General features: G+C 52.4%; 6 protein-coding genes across 6 annotated transcripts; 3 read left to right on the top strand and 3 right to left on the bottom strand.

The window, feature by feature from the left end:
• The first annotated feature begins 1,012 nt into the window (after positions 1-1,012).
• BDZ83DRAFT_642687 (uncharacterized protein) lies at positions 1,013-3,554 on the top strand. The gene is made up of 8 exons (XM_060509631.1): positions 1,013-1,129; positions 1,184-1,248; positions 1,327-1,933; positions 2,005-2,071; positions 2,137-2,404; positions 2,461-2,560; positions 2,626-2,726; positions 2,798-3,554. Exons 1-8 carry the CDS (start codon positions 1,100-1,102, stop codon positions 3,117-3,119), a joined length of 1,560 nt encoding a protein of 519 aa, XP_060358116.1. The 5' UTR covers positions 1,013-1,099; the 3' UTR covers positions 3,120-3,554.
• Positions 3,065-3,554, top strand: BDZ83DRAFT_174787 (uncharacterized protein). The gene has a single exon (XM_060501482.1). It carries the CDS (start codon positions 3,138-3,140, stop codon positions 3,453-3,455), a length of 318 nt encoding a protein of 105 aa, XP_060358117.1. The 5' UTR covers positions 3,065-3,137; the 3' UTR covers positions 3,456-3,554.
• Positions 3,555-3,556: 2 nt separating this feature from the next.
• On the bottom strand, positions 3,557-6,365 carry BDZ83DRAFT_769051 (FAD dependent oxidoreductase; the record flags this gene model as incomplete). Its single annotated transcript, XM_060515322.1, has 2 exons — positions 3,557-6,122; positions 6,351-6,365. The coding sequence occupies 2 exons, from the start codon at positions 6,363-6,365 to the stop codon at positions 3,633-3,635; spliced, it is 2,505 nt and encodes an 834-aa protein (XP_060358115.1). The 3' UTR covers positions 3,557-3,632.
• A 2,505-nt stretch (positions 6,366-8,870) lies between these two features.
• Positions 8,871-11,334, bottom strand: BDZ83DRAFT_724516 (uncharacterized protein; the record flags this gene model as incomplete). Its single annotated transcript, XM_060512667.1, has 6 exons — positions 8,871-9,431; positions 9,487-10,391; positions 10,454-10,893; positions 10,951-11,009; positions 11,068-11,176; positions 11,255-11,334. 6 exons carry the CDS (start codon positions 11,332-11,334, stop codon positions 8,871-8,873), a joined length of 2,154 nt encoding a protein of 717 aa, XP_060358114.1.
• A 6,336-nt stretch (positions 11,335-17,670) lies between these two features.
• On the bottom strand, positions 17,671-19,522 carry BDZ83DRAFT_642664 (FAD dependent oxidoreductase). The gene is made up of 3 exons (XM_060509630.1): positions 18,519-19,522; positions 18,173-18,416; positions 17,671-18,105 (listed from the first exon to the last, which is right to left on the bottom strand). The coding sequence occupies exons 1-3, from the start codon at positions 19,345-19,347 to the stop codon at positions 17,841-17,843; spliced, it is 1,338 nt and encodes a 445-aa protein (XP_060358113.1). The 5' UTR covers positions 19,348-19,522; the 3' UTR covers positions 17,671-17,840.
• A 1,558-nt stretch (positions 19,523-21,080) lies between these two features.
• Positions 21,081-21,782, top strand: BDZ83DRAFT_769006 (Rieske [2Fe-2S] iron-sulfur domain-containing protein; the record flags this gene model as incomplete). Its single annotated transcript, XM_060515321.1, has 1 exon — positions 21,081-21,782. A coding segment is annotated over exon 1 (693 nt), but the record flags the coding sequence as incomplete, so codon positions are not given.

Here is a 21,782-nt window from a genome sequence, read left to right as displayed (position 1 = left end):
TCACTTTTTGAATGAAGTTGGTGTGGCGCTCCTTGCATGCATTACGAGGCAAAATCATTTGGGTGGACCACCGTTGGACCGGGCATAGTTACACAAAAAGCGTCCGAGTCCGAGTAGGCTCCCTCTTTCATTGTACTCTCAGACTCCTGATTGATCAGTTAGGAATCGCCAAGCACCAAGTAACCTGGCTGCAGGTCAGCTCCTATTCACCGAACTTCTTTGTGGTGTGATGAAGCAGGCTCAACGGCGTGTAGGCTCCTCGTGTCAGCGAACGCCTCCATTAATTCCGTCGCCTGACAAATTTGATCCTACAGCACGGGGATGGAAGAAACGCGTTGAGTGTGCCAGGGTTTCCCATACCTAAGAGTGCTGCGTGGGACTGCATCTCAAATCTCAGACCTATAGAATGGACAAGGCAACGGAGTTGAGCATTAGGAAATTTGCAGTTGGAACTTGCCGGAACAGTCAATACTAGCCAGGCTAGAGCTTTCTAAGGCGAACAAGAACTACTGCCGGCACAGACTCAATTCAGACGAGAGCCTGATCAAGAACCAATACGTACAGCCTGGCAGCCTGCTGCTTGCATCGGTGATGTTTCCAGTATCCAAACAACGCACAGTAATTGAAGAACAATGATCGCTTCCAGCATCAAGAAGGGCGTAGCTACAGTGCAATTGAGGTAGGTAATGGTTCAAAACGGCATCCGCCAAAGACAACATATATGGAATGCAACAATCAACGGTATATCATGCCCTATATTTCGATCATTCAGTAGCAACTCTTTTGGCGGAGGCATTCTGGTTCATTGTGGTACTTGAAGAAAAGTGAGAACGGTGGTCAGCCCGAAGTGTAGGCGCCCGCCCCCAATGAATATCTTTAGCACAGCCTGCCTTGACAGACACATCTATCTTCTGATCACTCGCCTGCAGGCTGCCAACGTACGTTGAATATTCCTCTCTGTCGACCATAAAAGGCAGCAAAGTTTCCACAATGACCAGCCTCAAATGTGAATCATTGGACACCAACCTGCATCCAGGCCTTCTACTTACTACCTTTCACGTGCTCCATATAGTTCGTCAAAAAAGCATTGCATCTGATCATGCGACCCGCGTACAATGTCCAAGTCCAGGTTAGTCTTCAATGCAATATTCCATTCAACGGAACATAACCTCACAGTGGGCAGGGAAGGGTATCAAATGATGAAGAAGATGATGACTTACTTGTCATTGGAATTGACTTTGGGACGACGTATGTAAATTGAGTTTCTCTTTCTCCTCGTAATTTGAACTTGAGAGTATTGTATTTAACAAAGTGATTCTTGCTTAGTTACTCTGGAGTAGCTTGGGCTACGACTGAAGAATTCGAAAACGACCACATCAATATCATCACCACCTGGCCTGGTAAGGGTCCCGATGAAGGCAAAGCCCCAACAGAGCTTTACTATGACGACGAAATGATGATGTGGGGATACGATATCCCTGATGATGCAGACCCAATCCGCTGGTTCAAACTTCTACTCCTCAAGGACGAAGATCTTGGCCCTGAACTGTGCGCATCTGAATTCATCTTGCGAGGCAAGAGGATGTTGAAAGACTCTGGGAAGACTGCCATTGCGCTCGTGGCGGATTTTCTGCGGGCACTCTTCAATCACGCGATGTATACCATTACTAAGGCAAGAGGGGAAGAAGTCGTTGACGCCATGAGGCTACACATAGTCATCACAGTACCTGCCATCTGGAAGGGTTATGCGAGGCAGGCAATGGAGACAGCCGCGGAGCAGGCAGGCATCCTCTGTTCACGAGTAGCAGGAAAAACTAGATTGACTCTGGCACCTGAGCCCGAAGCCGCGGCTTTATCAACTTTGAGCGAGCCAGGCCGAAAGGTGGGCAAGAATGATGTGTACATTCTTTGCGATGCCGGTGGTGGCACAGTGGTAAGTGTAAACTCTCTTCGATCTTTCAGTTATTGGCCCCGTCTATGTTTGATGTATCTGATTATCATCAGGATCTCATCAGCTACCAAATTGATCAGACCAGACCCATATCGATGCAAGAAGCAGTGGAAGGAACAGGTAACACTATTCATATGACTGAGATTGGACGACTTAAAAAAAAGCTGACAACATTTAATTACTAGGTAGCCTTTGTGGTGGTATCTTTATTGACGAAGCCTTCGAGAGAGCATGCAAAGCTCGCTTGGGCTCCAGATGGAACCATCTGAGTGACACTGGGAAGAAGAGAATTATGAAAAATGAGTGGGAGGCACTCATAAAACCAACATTCGTACCAGATCTTACCCATCGAGAATACATCGTTGAAATACCAGCCGAAGCTTTCAGCGAGTCTAATCTTAACGACTTCTGCAAGGAGCCAGTCATTAAGAACGGAAGGATTCATTTCAAGGAGTGAGTGAACTAAATCTTGAATGACGTCCTTATCAATCAGCTGAGTATAAGAATAGACCTCACATTCAAAGAGCCTTCACAGACTCTTTTAATGGGATTGATGAGCTGGTTACGAAGCAGATTAGAATGGCGACGAGGTCTGGCTTAACAATTACCGTAAGCCGAAAACAAGATACCAACCGCAACACGTTTGAATCACTGACCTGTGCTTCCCTGCGTAGGGAATCATTCTTGTCGGAGGATTAGGCGCCAGTCCATACCTGTATGACCATCTCAAGGAGAAGCATGGGATGAAAGTCTTGCAGTCGGGGGGCATGCAACCGTAAGTGACCATCCATTACTTCACGTGTAGAATTTCAAGAGCGGACCAACCAAGACTGATATTGTGCAAAGACGGACCGCAATTTGCAGAGGGGCAGTTCATAAAGGATTCCTGGATGGCCATCGAGCTGAAGATCAAACTCTTGTCAAGCGCCCTGACCACAGAGTTAAGGTACCTATTCAAGTGACCTCAACAGTATCGAGGTCAAGCTATGGAGTTACTTACCGAGCGGAATTCGATCGGTTCAGGCACCTTCAAGAAGACAAAGAGTTCGACGTCTACTTGGGGGGTTGGAGGGCCAAGAATCAAATGCACTGGTACCTGAGAAGGGTAAATTTCCCCCGTATGTCACCCTGGCGGACCACGAAATTAACTCTCTCAACTTCTTCATAGGGCGAAATTGTTTCTCAGATGAAACCAGTACAATTCTCCTATTATGAGATTTACAAAAAAGACGTAGGAGGCCATTTTTCTGTTGGCATCTGCGAATGCGATGCGGTGGAAGTGCCAGATCGGCGCACATTCCAAGTCAATGACTTTTGCTACATTGATTGCAAGCTCGACGTTCCGTTTTCGAGTTTGCCTGACATCATGACCATCGATGGTACGATGGCCAAGAAGATGACTTATGTGGTGGAGATGATTCCATCGGGGGCGTCCGTGGAGTTTGCTGTCTACATCAATGGTAGGAAACAAGGTAGTCACAACGCCTGCGTCAGGTTTGAGTGATATCTGTCTTTTCCATATTGTAGAATTCCCTGCTTAGATATATCTCAGTTCCAGAAGCTTCTCATGTAAGATGGTCCTCACAACGCGCACACATTATTGTCATTGAAAGTTCATTTACTTCATTATCATGCAAAGAAGTGCCCGTAAAACGCCCCAGACGCCTACCCAAACAACTAATTACAACTTCGACTTGATAGCGATCCTCTTTGGTGATGAGATAGCCGTCTGCTCGCTCATTTGTGCCTTACGCAATGATTCCGTCGTCATCGTCGCCTCAATCCTCTTTCCAAAATACTCAATCTCCACGACGTCGCCCTCTTTCACACTGCTTGGCAAATACGTATAGGCAATAGGCTTCCCGATTGTGTAGCCAAACGCTGCATTCGTAACATACCCGACGGCTTTGCCATCGAGGAACACGGGCTCCTTCCCGAGGACAACGGAGCTCCCGTCATTGATTGTAAGGCAGCGGAGTTGCTTGTTGACCTTGGTATTTGCAAGGCGCTTGATAGCGTCATGACCGACGTACCCTTCCTTGCTAAGATCGATGGCAAAGTCAAGACCGGCCTCAAAAGGATTGTGCTCGGTAGTCACATCGGCGCCATACGTCCTGAATCCAGTTTCCAGGCGCAGGGCACTAAAGGCGCTGCGACCTGCGGCGATGACTCCATGGGGCTGACCAGCCTTCCAAAGAGTATCCCACAGACGCAGACCGTTCTCTGCACTGGTGTAAATCTCCCAGCCGGGTTCACCAACAAACGACAGGCTCACGACAGTAACCGGGAGACCAGCAATGATGGCTGTCCTGACTTGCGACTGAGGCATGTCTTTGAGGTTGTCTGAGCTAATACCAGTGATAATGTCGGCGGCGCGGGGTCCCCAGAGACCAATGCCGCTCGTACCTCCGGTGGTTTCTCGGACCTGAACGAACTGGGCCGGCGACGTCTTGACTTGGAGACGAGCCTCTCGTTCCAAGTAAGCGAGATCAACGGGGCCATTGACGGCAAGCTGGTATAGGTCTTCGCGAAGCCTGGCAACAAAGATATCGCTGAGAACACCACCTTCGTCATCAAGGAGAAGCGTAAAGGTGACATTACCCGGCGCTGTGTCGACATTGCTCGTGGTTAGCCGTTGAAGAAGCTTGGCTGATCCGGGTCCAGAAACTTCCAACCGGCGGATTGGCGTGAGGTCGTACATTGCGGCCGCTGTCCGCGTCTTCCAGGCTTCTGCGGCAGCAATGTCGGAGTAGTACCTCGCTGACCAAGTATCGCGCTTCTTTGGCTTCCACTTGTCAGGCAGCTGGCTGACAAGCGCGGCGTTGGCTTCAAACCACTGCGGACGCTCCCATCCCCCTGCCTCGAGGAAGTAAGCGCCAAGCTCCTTCTGACGGGAGTGAAACGGGCTGACGCGGAGGTTGCGCGGTGACTGGCGCGGCTGAAGAGGGTGCAAGATGTCATAAACTTCGACAAAGTTCTGCGTAGAGACCTCCTTGACATACTCGGGCGCGAGTTGAATTTGTTCAAAGCGAGAGATGTCGCACTCTCCGAGATCGACCTCGGACTTCCCGGTGGTTAGAAGCTGGGCTACCGCGCGAGCAACACCGGCGGAGTGTGTCACCCAAACTGCTTCTGCAACAAAGAACCCTTCCAAATTGGGCGCTCTGCCGACGAGGGGACCACCGTCTGGAGTGAAAGACATGATGCCGTTGAAGCCGTATTCGATCTCGGTTTCGGCGAGGGCAGGGAGGAGCTTCTTGGTGAGTTCCCATGCCGGCTTAAAATCATCTGGGGTGAAGTCTAGGCGCGATGGCATATTGTGCTCATCGACATGCTTGGGCGTCTCGCCAAGCGAGGCAGCGACTACGGGAAGAGGACGGTGACCGTAGTAGCCAATGCCATACTGTTCACCATGTTCGCGGTAGTAAAGATCCCGATCCTGGTGGCGAAGAATGGGTAGTTGAGCGCCATTCACCTCAAGCTTCTTCCCCTTCTGCGCTGGCACTGGAGTCGTCTTTGCGTACTGGTGGCCGACGGGCAGCAGTGGGATCGGTAGGTCGATCATGGCACCGACCTCAACGCCCCACAAGCCGGCACACGCGATGACGAGATCGGCGGGAATCGCACCGTTCTTCGTCTCGACGCCTGTGACTCGGCCCTGGCTCCGCGTGATGCCCGTGACCGGGGTGTGCTCAAGATAACGGACACCGGCTTTCCGAGTGCGCTCGATAAGCACTTGAACTGCACGGGCAGCCAATGCAAGACCATCGGTTGGAATGTGCAGGCCGCCAAGGACCACATCTGTGCTGATAAGGGGGTAGATCTTCTTGACCTCGTCGGCGGTGAGCAGATGGGCCTCAATGCCCCAGGAGGAGGCATAACCATGTTTCCTCTTGAGTTCCTCGAGTCTCTCTGGTGTTTCTGCCACTTCAAGGCCGCCAACTTGGTTGAAACATTCTATTGAGAGCAGTTTTTGTACCGTGTATTTTGCAAAGGAGCTCATAGTCTTGGAACCGGTGGTTTGGAAAACAAGACCGGGGGCATGAGATGTTGAGCCACCCGGCATAGCCAATGGCCCCTGCTCGACCACTGTGATGTTAGTCCACCCCCGCGAGACCAGCTCATCAGCGATGTTGGTACCGACTATGCCGGCCCCGATAATGACGACGCGCTGTGAGGGATCCATGATGTATGTGTGTGAATGTGTGAGTCCTTCTTGTCTGGTGACAAGGGAAAGGAGATGTAAATAACAATGATGTATTACGGATTTAAAAGAACCCTTCTGGTGATAACCCCTCGAGATGATAGCATCGTGTACAGTTGCAAGACGGTTTATAAGTCACCCATGCCCGTCTGGGATACCCCGATTCAGTCTAGCCTCATCGTCGGTGTGGAGAACCTGGAGAACAGACATGGAGCCTGCTATAGGTAGATAGCAGCACCGTAGATGTGGCCCGGAGAGCCCAAGACGGCGGTCACCTGATCGGTTTCTTGGAGCCGATGCCGTCCGTGTTGGCCGATGCGTGTGGCCCCCAGAGGAACCCAAACATACTTCACACCTCCATGATATTGATCCATCAACACCACGTTCGCAAAGGCTTATCGCCACATAGCCTCACTTGCGCTTGATTCGGTCATGATATGGTCACCTTCGCAACCAGAGGAAGATAGCGGGCGCAACCAGCTTGCTGCGCTTGCACTTGGAACTTGGCCTGTTGCCAACATTCACCATTGTTTTGCAATACCAACCCCCCTAGGGTTGGACGAGCGAGGCCGGCTCACATCAGCCGGGGGTGGGGGGGTTCGTGTTCTCTGCTCCGAACTCGGCCACTCCGCCGGTGCCCTTCCCCCCGGCCATCATAACCTTCGGGTGTTTGGCCTTATCAGGGTCATCGTGATCGTGACATGTCTGATGCTCTTTATGGATCATCGCGAGAAAGATAACGTTTCGAGAGTTGGAAGGAAGATGAGTCTTTGACGTTCCATCTAAGGTACTGTTGGGCATCAACCGGTTTGCGACCAAGCTCCGACGTTGGACATCCACCCTCTCCTGCATCGCCTCCCATCATCACACAGTACAACTTGTGCTTGCTCGTGCATTTCCTTTCGCTGTAGCCATTGTGCAATCAGTAAGATCCAAACGTGCAGCCAAGAGTCCTGACGCGCAGACCAGCCCGTCTCAATCGAATCCTTAATTGTGCTTGCAAAGTTGCGATTACCACAATCCCTTCAGGCAAGGCGCCGTTCATCCAATTCCCGACTATTGCGATACCAGAGCCTGCTATAAGCAAGTGTCGGTGAGAGTCTCGCCAACCGGCCGCTGGAGATTCGTCCGAAAAGTCGACGATCAGACGCAAGCAATTGGACCATCATGACAGGACCTGATATCAGCATCGCATTGGTTTCCGCCGAGTCGGGCTCCTGTCGAAACGAGCCAAAACACGACTGCACACCTTACGGGGAGCCCATCACCCCGTGACTGGGAAGGATGGAAACCTTCCATGTAGTCATTGTGACCAAGAATTCCTTGTCGCCCTTATGTGGTATCAGCAACATCTGCCTCACATTGAAAGTCCCAACCTTGTCGTTTGCCCACCGCACTTCGCGTTACGGATCGTGCGCTGGCAATTCAGTCGGCGGGAGTGGGATGTTTGGCGCACCGAAGCTGACATTCGGAGTGTCTTGCCCGCTTGAGTCATGCTATCGCAGCCCTGCTCTTGTGCGATGTGGGGATAACAAATGAGCAGAATAACGCGTCCTCAGTACCCTGGTGATCCTCAAGAGCGGATTATTCGAGCTCAGAAGAAGATCATCATTGACCTCTTTGGCGCTTCGTTGCCAGCCTGGGGGGCAAGTGCTTTGCACCGGGTTCCATTACAGCGACAGAAGAAGTGGTCCATGCCAGTCGATATCCGGCTTCTACAAGACAGGGGGTACCGCCATCTCCAAAACCGCAAGGCTATGAATGCAACTGTGCATCAAAAACGGGTTGGCTCAGGACCCTGATCTTGGCATGCCTGGCAGAGGGAAAGCTAGACGCTTGAGGGGGGGTGAAGAGGACCAGCCGTTGGGAGCAGACGAACACCTCTTCGAGTCTCTGTTTTCTTCCTGCCGAATATAAGCCAGACAAGCGGCGGACTTGTGCGCGCCAGGCAAATCAAATGAGCGAATGTGTGCCCTGTCATTCCCACTGAACTTGTAAGGGTTGGTTGGCATGTTCGGGGCCAAGGAGACTGACCCATCGAGCAGTCTAGAACGATCTTGGTCGGACGGGACATGACCTATCACTCCGAAGCCTTTTCTAACCGCTCTGCAACCCCAACGAGCCAGGCTACCCGGCTACCCCATCCGTGACATCCCCGATTTGCCTTTATCCAAAAAGTTCATCTAAAACGAGAGCTTGATCCCTGCCTACTCCCCCGCATGATCCACCGCATTCGGGGGCTCACCAAGGAAGCGCCGTTCCAAGTCCGTAAGCCGCCTGGCGTCGCGTTTGCATGGGCTGTGGGTTTCTCCTCGGTGACTTACCTGAGGTGAGGTGGTTCATATTACCTAAGAATTACTCCATCGTGGCCTCTTGCTTGGTGTTTTGGTGCCCTCGTGTTGTCGCGTCTGTCCGGTGACGGATCCCGACGATAAACACCAAAGATGAATGAATGACTCGAGCACCGTGTGCCACCTTGGTTTGCGCCTTCCAACACATGCCATCAGGGGTCTGAAAAGAAGTCCTGGTCACAGCATGGCACTACCTGACCATGCTGCTCGCAGAGGTTTACCATGGCGGCTGAGCTTTGTAACAGAGCATTTGAGCGACTGTTTCACACATCAAGAAGACACAAGACATGGAGTCAACAAGGTGGTATATGCATGCTGACCACTGAATAGAAACCGGCATCGTGTGGCGAAACATTGTTCATTGCTAAAATTGATTGAATATGATATTGTTGAAGTTTTCCCCTTCCCACCATGCACTGCCTGGTTCCGATTGCGGGTAACTCATATCTCCAATGCCCACGAGCTGCGAGGGGTCCGCGTATAACCATGGTGTGGTATTAAAGGTCAGGCTATCAATCTGCTCGACAGTCGGTGGGTCAAACATTGCGGCCCGTGACGTCGACGACGACGAAGATGACGTCGCTGTTGAATTTGCCGGGTTAGAGGAAACGTTGTGCGTCCTCTTGTATGTCGACGTTGGCGCCTCTTGCCCGCCGTCTGCAATGTTGATGGTGATCTCCGGAGATGTGGCGACAATGATCTCGAGGGTTGAGCTATCGCTAGTATCAACGGGCGGTATAGCAGGTGTGAGTGATGCGTCTAGGAGGCCGGCGGTTGGGATTTCCTGAGAGTCGGTTGTAGAGTTGAATTGGAGAATCTCCCACATCAAGGGAACGCTGAGGTAGATTTTAGAAGGCATCCAGTCTTCTACGTCCATATTCTCGGTTCCTGCAGCGATACGGGTCATCCTGTCGAGGTTACGGTCCTAGATATCATGGTCAACCATAAAGAGTTTCATGTGCGACTGTTTTCCTACTCACCAATGCGCCACAGGCTGCGGAACAAGGGATGAAACTTTTCAAGAATCTTCTGCACTTAGCAAAGTCCGTATTAGACTTGTGCTTTAACCTCGCCGCCGCCGCGCAGCAATAGTAAAGGTGAACCGTTGCAGCAATAGCAGCGACATGCCCAAAGAAAGGATCTACCAGCGGCACCTGCTTGTCGACAACCATGTCAATCATCCGGACAATCCAAGTGGCGTGGAGCAGCGCTTGTTCTGAAGACCTCCTCCAGAATGTGTTTGGGATCCCGAGGTTCGGGTTGTGCTGGGCTCCAACAATGTAGAGAAACGGATGATTCAGGACTGTGGGTATCGCATGGTAAGTGAATTGCTCCTTCAACCATGGCGCCCAGTAGTCCCGGTTCACCTTGAGTTCGTCAATTTTCCGTTCGTAGAACTTGACAGAGTCATAACGGTGGCACATGGGTATCCTGTTCTCAGTCTCCATGAAGTCCGAGAGGACTTTGGCGTAGGTAGAGTCATGCCGCCATGGTTCCTTGAGGATGTTACGTGAGCAATCCGAGACATACTTCCTAACCTGGCTCCAGACCCATCCTAGGCAGACACTCGTGTTCCAGATGCCCGTCTCGCCAGGAGAAGAGGTCCCGAGATCATCTCGGGGTAGTGGTGGTGCCTTGCATGAGTCCTGCTCCGACTGGTTCCCGCTTGACGGAAGAGTAGGCCGGCGCACGTCGTTGGGAAAGCTCAATAATCCATCCTGGCGGCCGTAGGACTGCTCCAGCAACTGGAGGCTCCAGAAAAGCCTCTTCTTTCGGTCCGTTGTGGAATCATCCACCGCATAAACAGATTCCATGTCAAGCATAGCTGACCGGCACAGCTGAAGCGAGAGGCCTAGGTGAAATTGGCCCAGGTGCACATTGCCGTCTGTAAGATCAGTTTCCCATTTCAAATCATATCACGACGACGCTCTGCGCTGAGGTACTTACCTATGAAAGAGGCGTAAGACAGAAGACACAAACTCTCTATTGTCGTGATGTCCACGGTGCCATTCGCAATTCGAAGCATGATGAGTGTCTTTGCGTTACTGCTGAAGAGCTGCATATGATCGCGTTGCTCAGAGAACCGCGATGTCAGCGCTAGGATACTGCTGGCGAGCTCTTCTGGCAAAGAGTCGTAGTCGCCGACTTCATCTCTCTCAAAACACCAAATCGGTTGTCGATGGCAGTACTTGAAGTAGAGATTAATGCCCGTCGCCATGTCATCTGGGTCAAAGACGACAGAATTGCTGTTGTCGGTCGGGTAGTCTTGTCGATTTCTCCGAGATGGCGGCGTTGCCGAAAATGACTTTTCCGACGCATCGGTGACTTCTTCGAACGTTGCCTGCTGTTGTGTTTGTGGTTGTCCTTGACGAGCGTGGTGGTTCGGTCTAAGAACCCGGTCAGATGGTCTGAACGAAGCATGTTCGCGTGCGGTGTCGTATTACAAGCCCCCTCCACTGAGGAGGAGATCCAATTTCTCTTCCAAAGTTTGCAGTCTCTCATCCTATCGGTGGTAAGGCGTCTGATATCAGTAGGGGCAAGAGTGTTTATGACATGCATACCGATCTTCCGCTTTGCGAAGGTCTCACCGCAGGGTAAGAGCATGACTGAGACAACCGTACGCAACTCGAGCACGCCGGCTTCTCACCCGGACACCGCGTCTTTTTTCTCCTGTACGGCGCGAACAAGCGTCAGCGAGCAACCCCCATCACGAAAAGAATTAAATCCCTGTTGGCAAAGGCGGCAGACCTGCAAGTGAGGCAGGCATGATGTGAGCGTCTTCTCCCCCTCAAGCTGGCCGAACTGATGGAGCCCTCCTCTGGCGGCATGACATTGACGAATCCAACGGCCCTGGGAAGAAGACACGAGCAGCACTGCAAAGGGGACCCGGAAGCGTACATGCCTCCACTAAATACTTTCGAAATTATAAACACCCCTTGCCACGAACCCCGCACCGTACGGACTAAACCGATGAGGGGCGCCCCGTCACCGTGCATCCCCCTTCTAGTCTAACCCCCCTAGGTAAGACAACCCCTCGATAAGGAACGGAAAGCATAAACAATGGGAGTCGGGAGAGATAAGAAGGACCGCTTAAGACTATATCCTTGTCACGTGGCCTGTCTACCGAAGTATTCGCTGACAATTCGGGAAGCCGACCTTCCGAGATCGACAAGGAAGGACTCTCCTTTTCCGCAGACCCACTGTTAGTATCTGTTAACACCATAGAGGGCCTCGGCCCATAGTACTATCATTTCTCATCATCAGCCCACGGGAGCTGAATCATACCATCATGGCGGTCTCTCCCGGTGTAGAGCCATCGATCACGGTTCACGGGGACGTCAGTACATCTCGACGGTCGGGACGTGTCCGGAAACCGACCGCAAAGATCAGAGTAGTTGAGCAGGTCAACTATCAAGAAAATGCCGACCTTAAAGAAGAGATCAACAGACTTTCGAATCTCGTCCAGGATCTCCTACGAAGGGATGCTGAGAGGGAACAACTTCTCAAAGACTGTTTGAAGAAGACCGAATCCCTGGAGAGAGAGCTTCAAGAGGAGAAACAGCGTTCAGACTGGCACCATCGTGGTCTAGCAAGGTCCATGCATGCTGCTGATATAAGACCCAGCGAGGCTCCCCTTAGTCCCCAAGGGCGACCCTTACACACAGCCCAAATCAAGCCGTCCTCAGTCCGATCATACGCGGCGGTAGCGAGCCAGCTACTCACCGGGAAACAGGATGAACCACCGCCAGCCAAACAAGCCGCAAAACAAGCTGCAAACCGGGCGGCCTTGAAAGACCTGCGCTTGTTCGCGCGTCTACCACCTGAAAGCCCGTTTCGTAACGAGAAAGCCTACGACATATATGTCTTCGTTCGGGAAAAGCTAAGTCCCCAAGCTCGAGAAGCCCTGAAGGGGATCGACCATGTCAAGACAGGATTAGCACTCCTACCTTCGTCAGCAGATGGAGCAAAAATCCTGCTAGATAACAGAGAACAGATTGCTGCCCTTCTCCAGGCGCAAGCGGTCGAACAGCGCGATACCTGGATCCGAGCATATATCGCAAACGTCCCTTACACCAGGCATTGCCTACTAACCAACACTGAGCTGGAAATCACGACTGAGGAGCTTCTTGAAGAGATGCAGATGACGATGAAACTCAAGCCTGAAAAAGCATACTTTTCCAGGAAAGACGAACTCGAAAGACTAGGCACGGTAACAGCCTGGTTCAAGGCAGAAGCCGCAAGGCAACTACCAAGACGCCTCCGTTTGATGGGGGCCAGCGTTTTCGTGAACCTGCAGTTCCCGAAGGAGAAGAGATCTCCCCATTGCCACCGCTGCGGTGGCTTTCACAACGAACGAACGTGTACTAGAAGGAAGAGATGCATCAAGTGCAGCTCTCCTTCCCACACGACCGACCAACATCGGGCACCTTGCGGCGGCACCGAGGGTCACGATGGCTGCGATTGCCCCTTTAAATGTCCGTCGTGTAACGGGCCTCACGCCGCCTTTGATGCCGCTTGCCCTACTAAACCCAAAGTGGTGAAGGGCGCAGTCCAGAGGAGAAATAGGGCACAGCTACGGGCCATCCGAGCTGAGGGAGAAAGATTGTGGAGATTCGCGACCCAGCAGTCGCATCGACATTCCCGTGAAGAAGAGCAAGCGATGGACTGCACCCCGGCGAATGAGACACAAGAGAAGAATACAGCCCTCTAAAACCCTGCAAATCATGCAAGCGAATGTGGGCAGACGGGCATCCGCCCACGAAACAGCACTGAACCTGGCTTACGCAGCCCAGGTTGATATACTCCTAATACAAGAGCCGTCTATCCGTTCGGAGGAGAGGAGGCTCACAAGACACCACCCAGGTTTTGAGACTTTCACCCCGGTGGACAACTGGACAGAAGACCGTCCCAGGGTGCTTACTTACCTCCGCAGAGGAACTGGGCTACGAGGCGTACAAACACGGCCTCTATCCGATCCGCCCACAGACCTGCTCTTCTTACGACTCCTCTCAGGAACGAAGGAGGTTCTCACAGTCATCAACGTATACAACGCCCCTCGTGGCTCTCTGCGATCTGGCCAGGCTCTCAGGGACATCCTAGCGGCCTGGCAACCCAAACCTGAGGATCGAGTACTGATTGCGGGGGACTTTAACTTACACCATTGGACGTGGCAGCCCGAGGCCACAAGTTCCTCGGACGCTGAAAACCTGGTAGAATGGGCAGAAGCCGCCAGCCTTGTCCTAACGTCACCTATAGGTGAACCCACGCACAAAGGCGGCAACACCCTGGATCTATGCTGGGCGTCCAGCAACCTCCACGGGGCATCCACCAGCATAGAAACGTCCTTACACACAACATCAGACCACGAATCTCTGCTTACCCGGGTCCCCTTGGCCCTGATCGATTCACCCAGCCCGACCCCGGGAAGGTTTCGGCTCGAGACGATGGACGAGGAGCTTTTCCTCGGCATCATTGAACGCAACTTACAACCCATGCGCCGCACTGCAAGCAACATCCAAGACCCACAGTCTTTGGATCTCCTAGCACAACAGCTTACGGACTGTCTTATTCGAGCACTCACGGCTTCCACAAAGCGCACGCTCGGGAAAGGTACAGGGAGACCATACTGGAGCGAAAGCTGCACACGCAAACACCGAGCCTATGCGAATAAGCGAGCGATGCTGGCAAGACTCAGCGCAGCCGGAGTGAACTGCCAATGGGAAGAAGAGGAGGTCGAAGCTCTAAAACAGGACTTCCTCTACGAGTTCAAACGCTCCAAGGATGCCTTTTGGAAAGATAAGATCTCCTCAGCCTCCTCAAGCAAAGACATATTTGAAATGGTCGGTTGGCACAAAACCACAGGACTCTTTCAGACCCCGCCACTCCGAGATGTAGACAACCAAGACACGCTTGTCTCACAACCAAAAGAGAAGCGCGACTTATTTACCCGCGTCCTCCTTAGAAACGCTGCTATCTCCGAGGACTTACCAACAGAAAGCCCAGTCTCACATAGGCAAGCTACGCTTCCTTTCCCGCAGGTTACGAAGGACGAGGTACTGTCTTCAGTTCTCACCGCGGGAAACACGACCCCTGGGACCGACGGAATCACTACGGCTGCTTTGAAAACAGCATGGCCATTTATCGAGGATATTGTCCTCTCACTTTATAGCGGGTGTATACGCGAGGGTTGGCATCCTACTTGTTTTAAAGAAGCAACTCTCGTGATCCTAGCAAAACCGGGAAAAAGAGACAAGACACTCCCGCGCTCTTATAGGCCAATTGCGCTCTTGGCCGTCCTTGGAAAAGGCTTGGAGAGACTCATCGCCAGACGACTTGCCTGGATCGCAGTTAAACATCGTGTTCTGCACGATCAACAGTTTGGAGCACTCCCCCTTCGGTCTTGCAGCGACCTCACCGCAGCTGCCATCCACGACATCGAGTGCGCCTGGCAAAGAGGCCTGGTCACCTCTATGCTTACGCTTGACATAAAAGGGGCTTTCGACGCCGTGCTCCCAGGACGACTGGTCCGACGGCTCCGCGAACAAGGATGGCCGGAGAACCTCGTACGCTGGGTCTCAAGTTTTGTTGTCGGAAGGAGAGCAAGAATAAAGCTTGATGGGGAGGTAGGAGACGTCTTCGGTCTCGAATGCGGGCTACCACAAGGCTCACCCGTGTCTCCCATTCTGTTCATGCTCTATATTGAACCTCTTTTCAAGCTAGGCACAGCTCACCCAGGAAGGAAGCGATCTCGTTTCGGCTACGCCGATGACGTCGCTATCTTGGCAAGCTCAACATCACCAGAGAACAACTGTGACATCCTAAGCAAGGAATGGAAAGAAACCCTAGGATGGGGCGCGTCGGAAGGAATCACTTTTGACCTCGACAAGTCCGAACTCATCCACTTCACCAGGAGACGAATAGACGGAAACCCATCAATCACAGTAGAGTTGCCGGATGGGAGGCATCATACAGTTCAGGCCATCAAAGAAGGCTCTTCTCTACGCTGGCTCGGCGTTCACTTCGACCGTAAACTCACATTCAAGAGTCACGTAAGAAACCTCTCCGCGAAGGCATGCCAAGTAGTCAATGGACTACGGGGACTAGGGAACACTGTCTGGGGCGCGCCTGCGTACTTACTTCGCCGAGCGATCACCTCTTGTGTACTACCCACTCAGTACTATGCATCTGAAGCATGGTGGCCCGGCAAGAGCCGGATAAAGAATGGACGTACTATCTCAAACAGGGTTGGTAATCTGCTGCACCAACTGGACGCGACGCAAACCAAAGCCATCAGAGCGATGGTCCCCGTATATAGAACGACGCCTGTATCGATCCTACAGCGCGAGGCGGCTCTACCCCCAGCAGAGGTGATACTGGACGCGAAGCTCCACAAAGCGTCTACCAGAATCCATCGTCTGGACGAGCGACACCCTCTCCGAACGAGACTCAGAGACAAATCAGGACCAGACTCACGGCTACGACGAATGGCAAGCCTCGTAAGCAAAAATTCCGAATACATCGATCCGTTAGAACTCCCCCCTTGGGTGCAACTAGCGGACTGGCAGACAGTCCTCGCCAGGGTCGGCTACGAGCCTAACAAGACCAAAGAAGAACAGGCCCTCTCCTTTGTAGGCAGGGTGGCAACTTTCTCCAAGCGGGATATTGTTGTCTATACTGACGGGTCCCAGATGTCAGACGGCAGCAGCACCTCCGCCGGAGCAGGCTGGGTAGGGTACCAAGCTACACGGCAGATCTTCCGCGGATCCGAACCACTCGGCTCCCAAACTGAGGTGTATGACGCGGAGGCACATGCTGCGTATCACGGCCTGATGGAAGCCGCCCGGGCTCCTACGGCTCGTATGGCAGATAACGTCCACATCTGCCTCGACAACCTCGCAGTCGCGGCTAGACTATACTCCCAGAGCACAGGAAGCAGCCAGGCTAGATTCAGGGCCTTCAATGGGCTCTCTTCCTCCTGGACTCGGAGACAAAGAGAAAGCTGGACAACCCCCGGCAGGGTTTATGTTTGGTGGTGCCCTGGGCACACGGGAGTACCAGGAAATGAAGAAGCGGATGCTCTAGCCAAGGAAGCCTGCAAACTAATCCCAGAATCACAACCACAGCCCTCATTAGCGCACCTAGAAAGGCAAGCTAGAGCAGCTGCCTTCAAAGCCTTTGCCAGGAAATGGCTGTCGCAATGCCCTCGGCAATATGCTGACCTCGAGATAGTTCCTCATCCCAAGCCGCCCGAACTCTGCCTCCCTCGGCACCTACTAGGAAGGCTATACGCAGCAAGATCCCATCATGGAGACTTTGCAGCATACCACGAGAGATTCTCTCATCAAGATGCGCTGCTCAACTGCAGCTGTGGGAAACCCAAGACTCCAGTCCATTTCTACTTCTGCAAGCGTGGACGCAAGGCTACACCGCGCTACCTCCGCCAACATATGGCCAAAGCAAGCATCGATTTCTTGTTAGGTTCTGCTAAGGGAGCCTCTCTTCTATGCGAATGGATAGAGGAGACCAATTTCTTTTCCGAAATTTGCCCGAGTCATTGAACAGGAACGTTAGGTGAAGACGGTAGCCTGTAACATAGTTTAGATCAGCATAGACCATGTCGGCATAGCGCCCGGCACGTCCTTTTGTTACCAGACGTTAAATACATCATCATCATCATCATCATCCGAGATCGACAACTACATCGTGATCTTCAACCTCCATCATCCAGCCACTACGTTAGAAGCCATAGATGAACTATATTCACCAGTAACTTATCTTTTGAGGTAGCGAATCCAATCCAGTCAGACTGCATCTCTTTCTAGACTAATGGCGTCTTTGTTTGATCGTCTGGTCGGCGTGTTCAGTAATAGTTGGTGGTAGGTGTAAGGTACCACACTTGTGTTACACGGCTGAGCCCAAAGTTAATAACGGTTTGGAGGTCCCACGCTTGATCTTTAGCTCGGTGCCCGACCTTAGGGAGAAATGGCGTCTCCGACTTCGGTAAAAGGGAGAGAGAGAATGATGGGACTTCGCCTACCGCGCGGAGAACCTGAGAGCTCGTTAGCATGCAGACTGACAATGCGACACCTCTGATAGGTTGTCTCTGCTTCAGCTACGACGACTTGTCCTCAGCATGCAATTATCGTGCCTAACTGAGAACTCATCTGTCATGAATCGTCGTGTCTCCGGCATTTTGCGCACACGGTGATGTGAAGAGTGGGAACCAGTGACCTTTCATGAAACCTTGGATTTCCAAGTCAACTCCACTAAGCATGTATGTACGCCGTTGATCTATGCCGATGCAGCTACATATGAAACCCAAATGCCTCACATATCACAACCTCGCTACCGGGTCCACAAGGTCGATTAATTCGGAGTTGGGATACTCTGGGTTCTGGAGATGATCCGGGCGCTCACGATCCCACGCCCACCTCGTCTTCAGCTCTGGCGACAGCGAGTCTTCTAGCATCTGGATCACATACTTGCCAAGTACAGGGAAGAACTTGAAGCCATGGAATGAACCACACGTGGCGAGATACAGACCCTTGGCCGCCGAGTGCGGAGAGATGATGAAGTCTGAGCTAGTTGTGAAGGCGTCCCTAAACATAGAGTCAGCACGCTGCTTTGGAACCCAGAACATGGCTTGACCATTGGCGAGTCACTTACCAGCAGATCCGGTGCTTGGTCATCTTCCAGTCTGCGCTCTTCTTCCCGTACCACAGATTGCGCTGCTCAACGATGTCTTCTTTGAGCTGCCGAGACACCTTCCACTGGCTGTAATCTCGAGCCGGCGGAGGCGCTGAAACGTGGCGACCGGGCAGGATTTCTTTGGTATTTGAGAAGATCTTTGATCCCCACCACTTGAGTTCTCTGTCCTTCGTCGGCGGAATGCTTCCGATAAATGGCTTGCCTGTTTCAATTGTGAGTTACTTTCGCCGCCTAATCGCAATGCGGAAGGAGAGAGAAGGCGTGGAGTCGTTGACAAAGACAAAAACAGAGAAAGAAAGCCTACCATGCCCTGTGTAACCCTGGAACCCAACGGGCATGTCGGCATACTTCTTGTACTCTTCTTCGTCAAGCTCCGCCATGCCAGTGGTAATTCCAGCAGCCAAAATACGGTCGCCGGCTCGGAGGTTGCTTAGGCCGCTCTTTGCGGCACTCAACTCTAGCAACTTTGGCGTGTAAGCTCCTGTGGAGAGAATAGTGTGTTCCGCAGTCAGGATTTCTCCTGCCGTCGTCTTGATACCTGTGCAGTTGCCACGCTCGTCAAATTCCAGAGAAGCAGTTTCAGCCGTCACATATTTGACGCCTAATTTGATGCATTCGCGAGTGACAGCTCTTAAGCAGTCACCAGCAGCAGCCCACCCACTCGCGCGGTTGACAAGAACTTCTTTAGCGCCAGAGTAGTCAGCATCTTCGAAAAGACCATTGTACAATTTGCGGGCTTCAGCGATGGGCAAGGCAATAATATCGTCTTTGCGGCCGAGCTTCTTGTGGTGGTCTATAACATTCTGGGCGTAGTCGCTTCGGCAGATCCAGTAAACACCCGTTTGGTGGAAATAAGGCTGCCAGAGAGGGTCGTTCTTGAAAGTGTCTTGGGCCTCCAGGGCTAGCTGACAGTAGGTAAAGTCATCGTAGTCGGCGCGGACCACCTTGTTCCAGTCCCATGAGGCGGCCACGCGCTCATCGGCGTCGAATGCATCCTTGTCGACCAGGGTCACGGATGCATCGGGGTACTTCTTGATAAGGTGATAGGCGGTAGACACACCAAACACACCAGCGCCGACAATGAGATAGGAGGGTTTGCTCTGGTCCATTTTGTTGAAAAAGTAGAATGACATGGATCGGCGGGAGAGGGGGGAAGAACTTGGTCAAAAGGGGACTCTTGCAGCCAAGCAGAGTAGAGAGCTCTTCCGGCTATGGAGGTTCCCAGGACGGCACAGAGAGACGGAAACAAATAAGTCGAGTGTTACCTTGAATACCTTGCATCGTCACTTTCACGGAGCGAGAAGACGGTTTACTTATCGGTGACCCGTGTGAACTCCCCCGCCTCCAAGAGCGGAAGCGGTCCCGATGTCGGCTGAGACTCCGATTACCGATCACGTGACGAATCGAGTTATCCGGGAACCGGCTTGCTCTGTGTGGTGTAATCCTCTCTATCATCCAAAACATGAGCATCACCAGATCGTGATCCTCGCGTTCTGGAATAGAAACACTGCAATGCAAGTTTATCTTGTAGGTTGAAGACGGACACTGGGCATTGGCTGACCTTTTGAGTTACTTCGGTTGGATATTTCATAACTCAAGGGCAAAGATCAGGGATGCCCCCCGGGCGAAGCACGATAAGACACTGGGACCCAGTATAAGCAGGGCAATGATCCTTACCAGAATCTCCCTGAGCTACTCGTCTCCTCCATAAACAGCAGATACGGTCAACACCATGACGATAGATACGGGAATCATCGGTGTGCCTGTATGGTACGACTTGACCAGGTGGTTGACTCGTTGACAGCTGTACCCTACATCGCGGATCAGCAATGTAGTGCAAAGTGCCGGTCTGCTACCGAGCGTGACAGGCATTTGGACTTGATGCACGGCGGCCAACGCACGAAGGGTATCCGGACTAGTGCGCCGACGGCGTCACGTACGTCGAGCCGCCACACATGGTACGAGAGGGAGCGTAGAATGGAGTGAATGGGACGAACACAGTGCTACATTGATGCCAATGGAACAAAAGCTATTACGTTGTTGGCATCAAGAATGAGCAGCGGCTGGAAAACGACGTGTAACCATCGGGTGCCAATGGAGTCAAAACCGCCTGGGCGTTCACGAGGCGGGGTCTGGGGCACTACCCAATGAAGAATGCACAGTGAAAAGTTTCCAGATTGGGAAAGGATACTCGTTAGCGGCAGATATGTGACAGATACTGACTCCACCGACCGGGGGAGCTTCTGAGGGCGATGACTGGTCGAAGCTGTGATAAGCAGGGATGAACAACCTTAAGTCTGTGTGTAGAGGTGGACCGGATCTTCATGGGAGGATGTCCAGCTCAAAGCACGAGTATGAAAAGTCTAGACTCCTGGGGGTGGGCGCTGCATCGAGCAATGCACCATGATGAATGTTATCTCCACTGCCCTCAAGGGCCCCCAGCTTGCCCAGAACCTCTACCATCATAGCGCGGCTCGGTCCGTATATCCCACCCCATGGTGTTTGGAGTGCGAACCGGTCCGCGTGAGATGTGTTCGCCGGTCATGTGATCGGTATTCACGACCGCATCAACAGCCACCTGATGGCTATGGGTGTCCGGAATTGTCAGAGGCGCTCGGTGTGCGACATCGAGCACCGGCCGGCCCAAACGATGGTTTCCAGCCCAAGAGATAGGAAAGGGCGAAACACGGACTCAGTTGACCGGCCAGGGCTTATCATGGCTATATAGAAGGACTGCCATCTCGGTTCATAGAGTTGTAGATAACCCAAATCAGACCACAATCATCAGATTACAACTACCGAGCATCAGCTCCAATTCCTGAGCTCTCATCGTTTCCAACGAGCTATCATCTTACACAGATTTGTGGGTTTAGCAATGTCACTTTTCAAGAACTACTTCGGCCTCGGCGGCTCCAAGCCTACTGCCCAGGATGAGAAGACCCCTGTCAGAGCCCTTCCTGCCTCCTGGTACACCTCTCAAGAAATGTACGAGCTTGAACGCCGTGCCATCTTTTCCAGAAAGTGGCTCCTTACTACACACAAGGCCAGAATCCCCAACCCGGGTGATTGGGTCCGCTACGATGTTGCCGGCTACCAATTCATCATTGTCCAAGACCGAAAGGGAAACATCAATGCTATGCATAACATTTGCCGGCACCGAGCATTCCCCGTTGTGACTAAGGAAGAGGGAAACAGCTACGTCTTCTCCTGCAAATACCATGGCTGGTCCTACGGTCTGGCAGGCAACCTGGCCAAGGCCCCTGGTTACCAGGAGCTCGCGGGCTTCGACAAGTCTCAGAACAACCTTTTCCCCATCCACGTTCACGTCGACCGCAACGGTTTTATCTGGGTCAACCTTGATGCTGCCGAGAAGCCCGAGATTGCGTGGAACGACGATTTCCTCGGCATCGACGAACAGGAGAGATTCGAGCATTACAACTTTGAGGACTACGTCTTTGACCACCACTGGGAGATGGAGGGAGAGTGGAACTGGAAGATCCTGGCCGACAACTACAACGAGTGTTACCACTGCCCGACCGCCCACCCAGATATCCCCTCCATCGCAGAC

The sequence above is a fragment of the Colletotrichum acutatum genome (genome assembly GCF_030867785.1).
Source record: "Colletotrichum acutatum strain CBS 112980 chromosome Unknown BDZ83scaffold_205, whole genome shotgun sequence".
Lineage (NCBI taxonomy): Eukaryota > Fungi > Ascomycota > Sordariomycetes > Glomerellales > Glomerellaceae > Colletotrichum > Colletotrichum acutatum.
The sequence above is the reverse complement of the archived record's forward strand: the minus strand, read 5'-3'. Positions and strand labels throughout refer to the sequence as shown.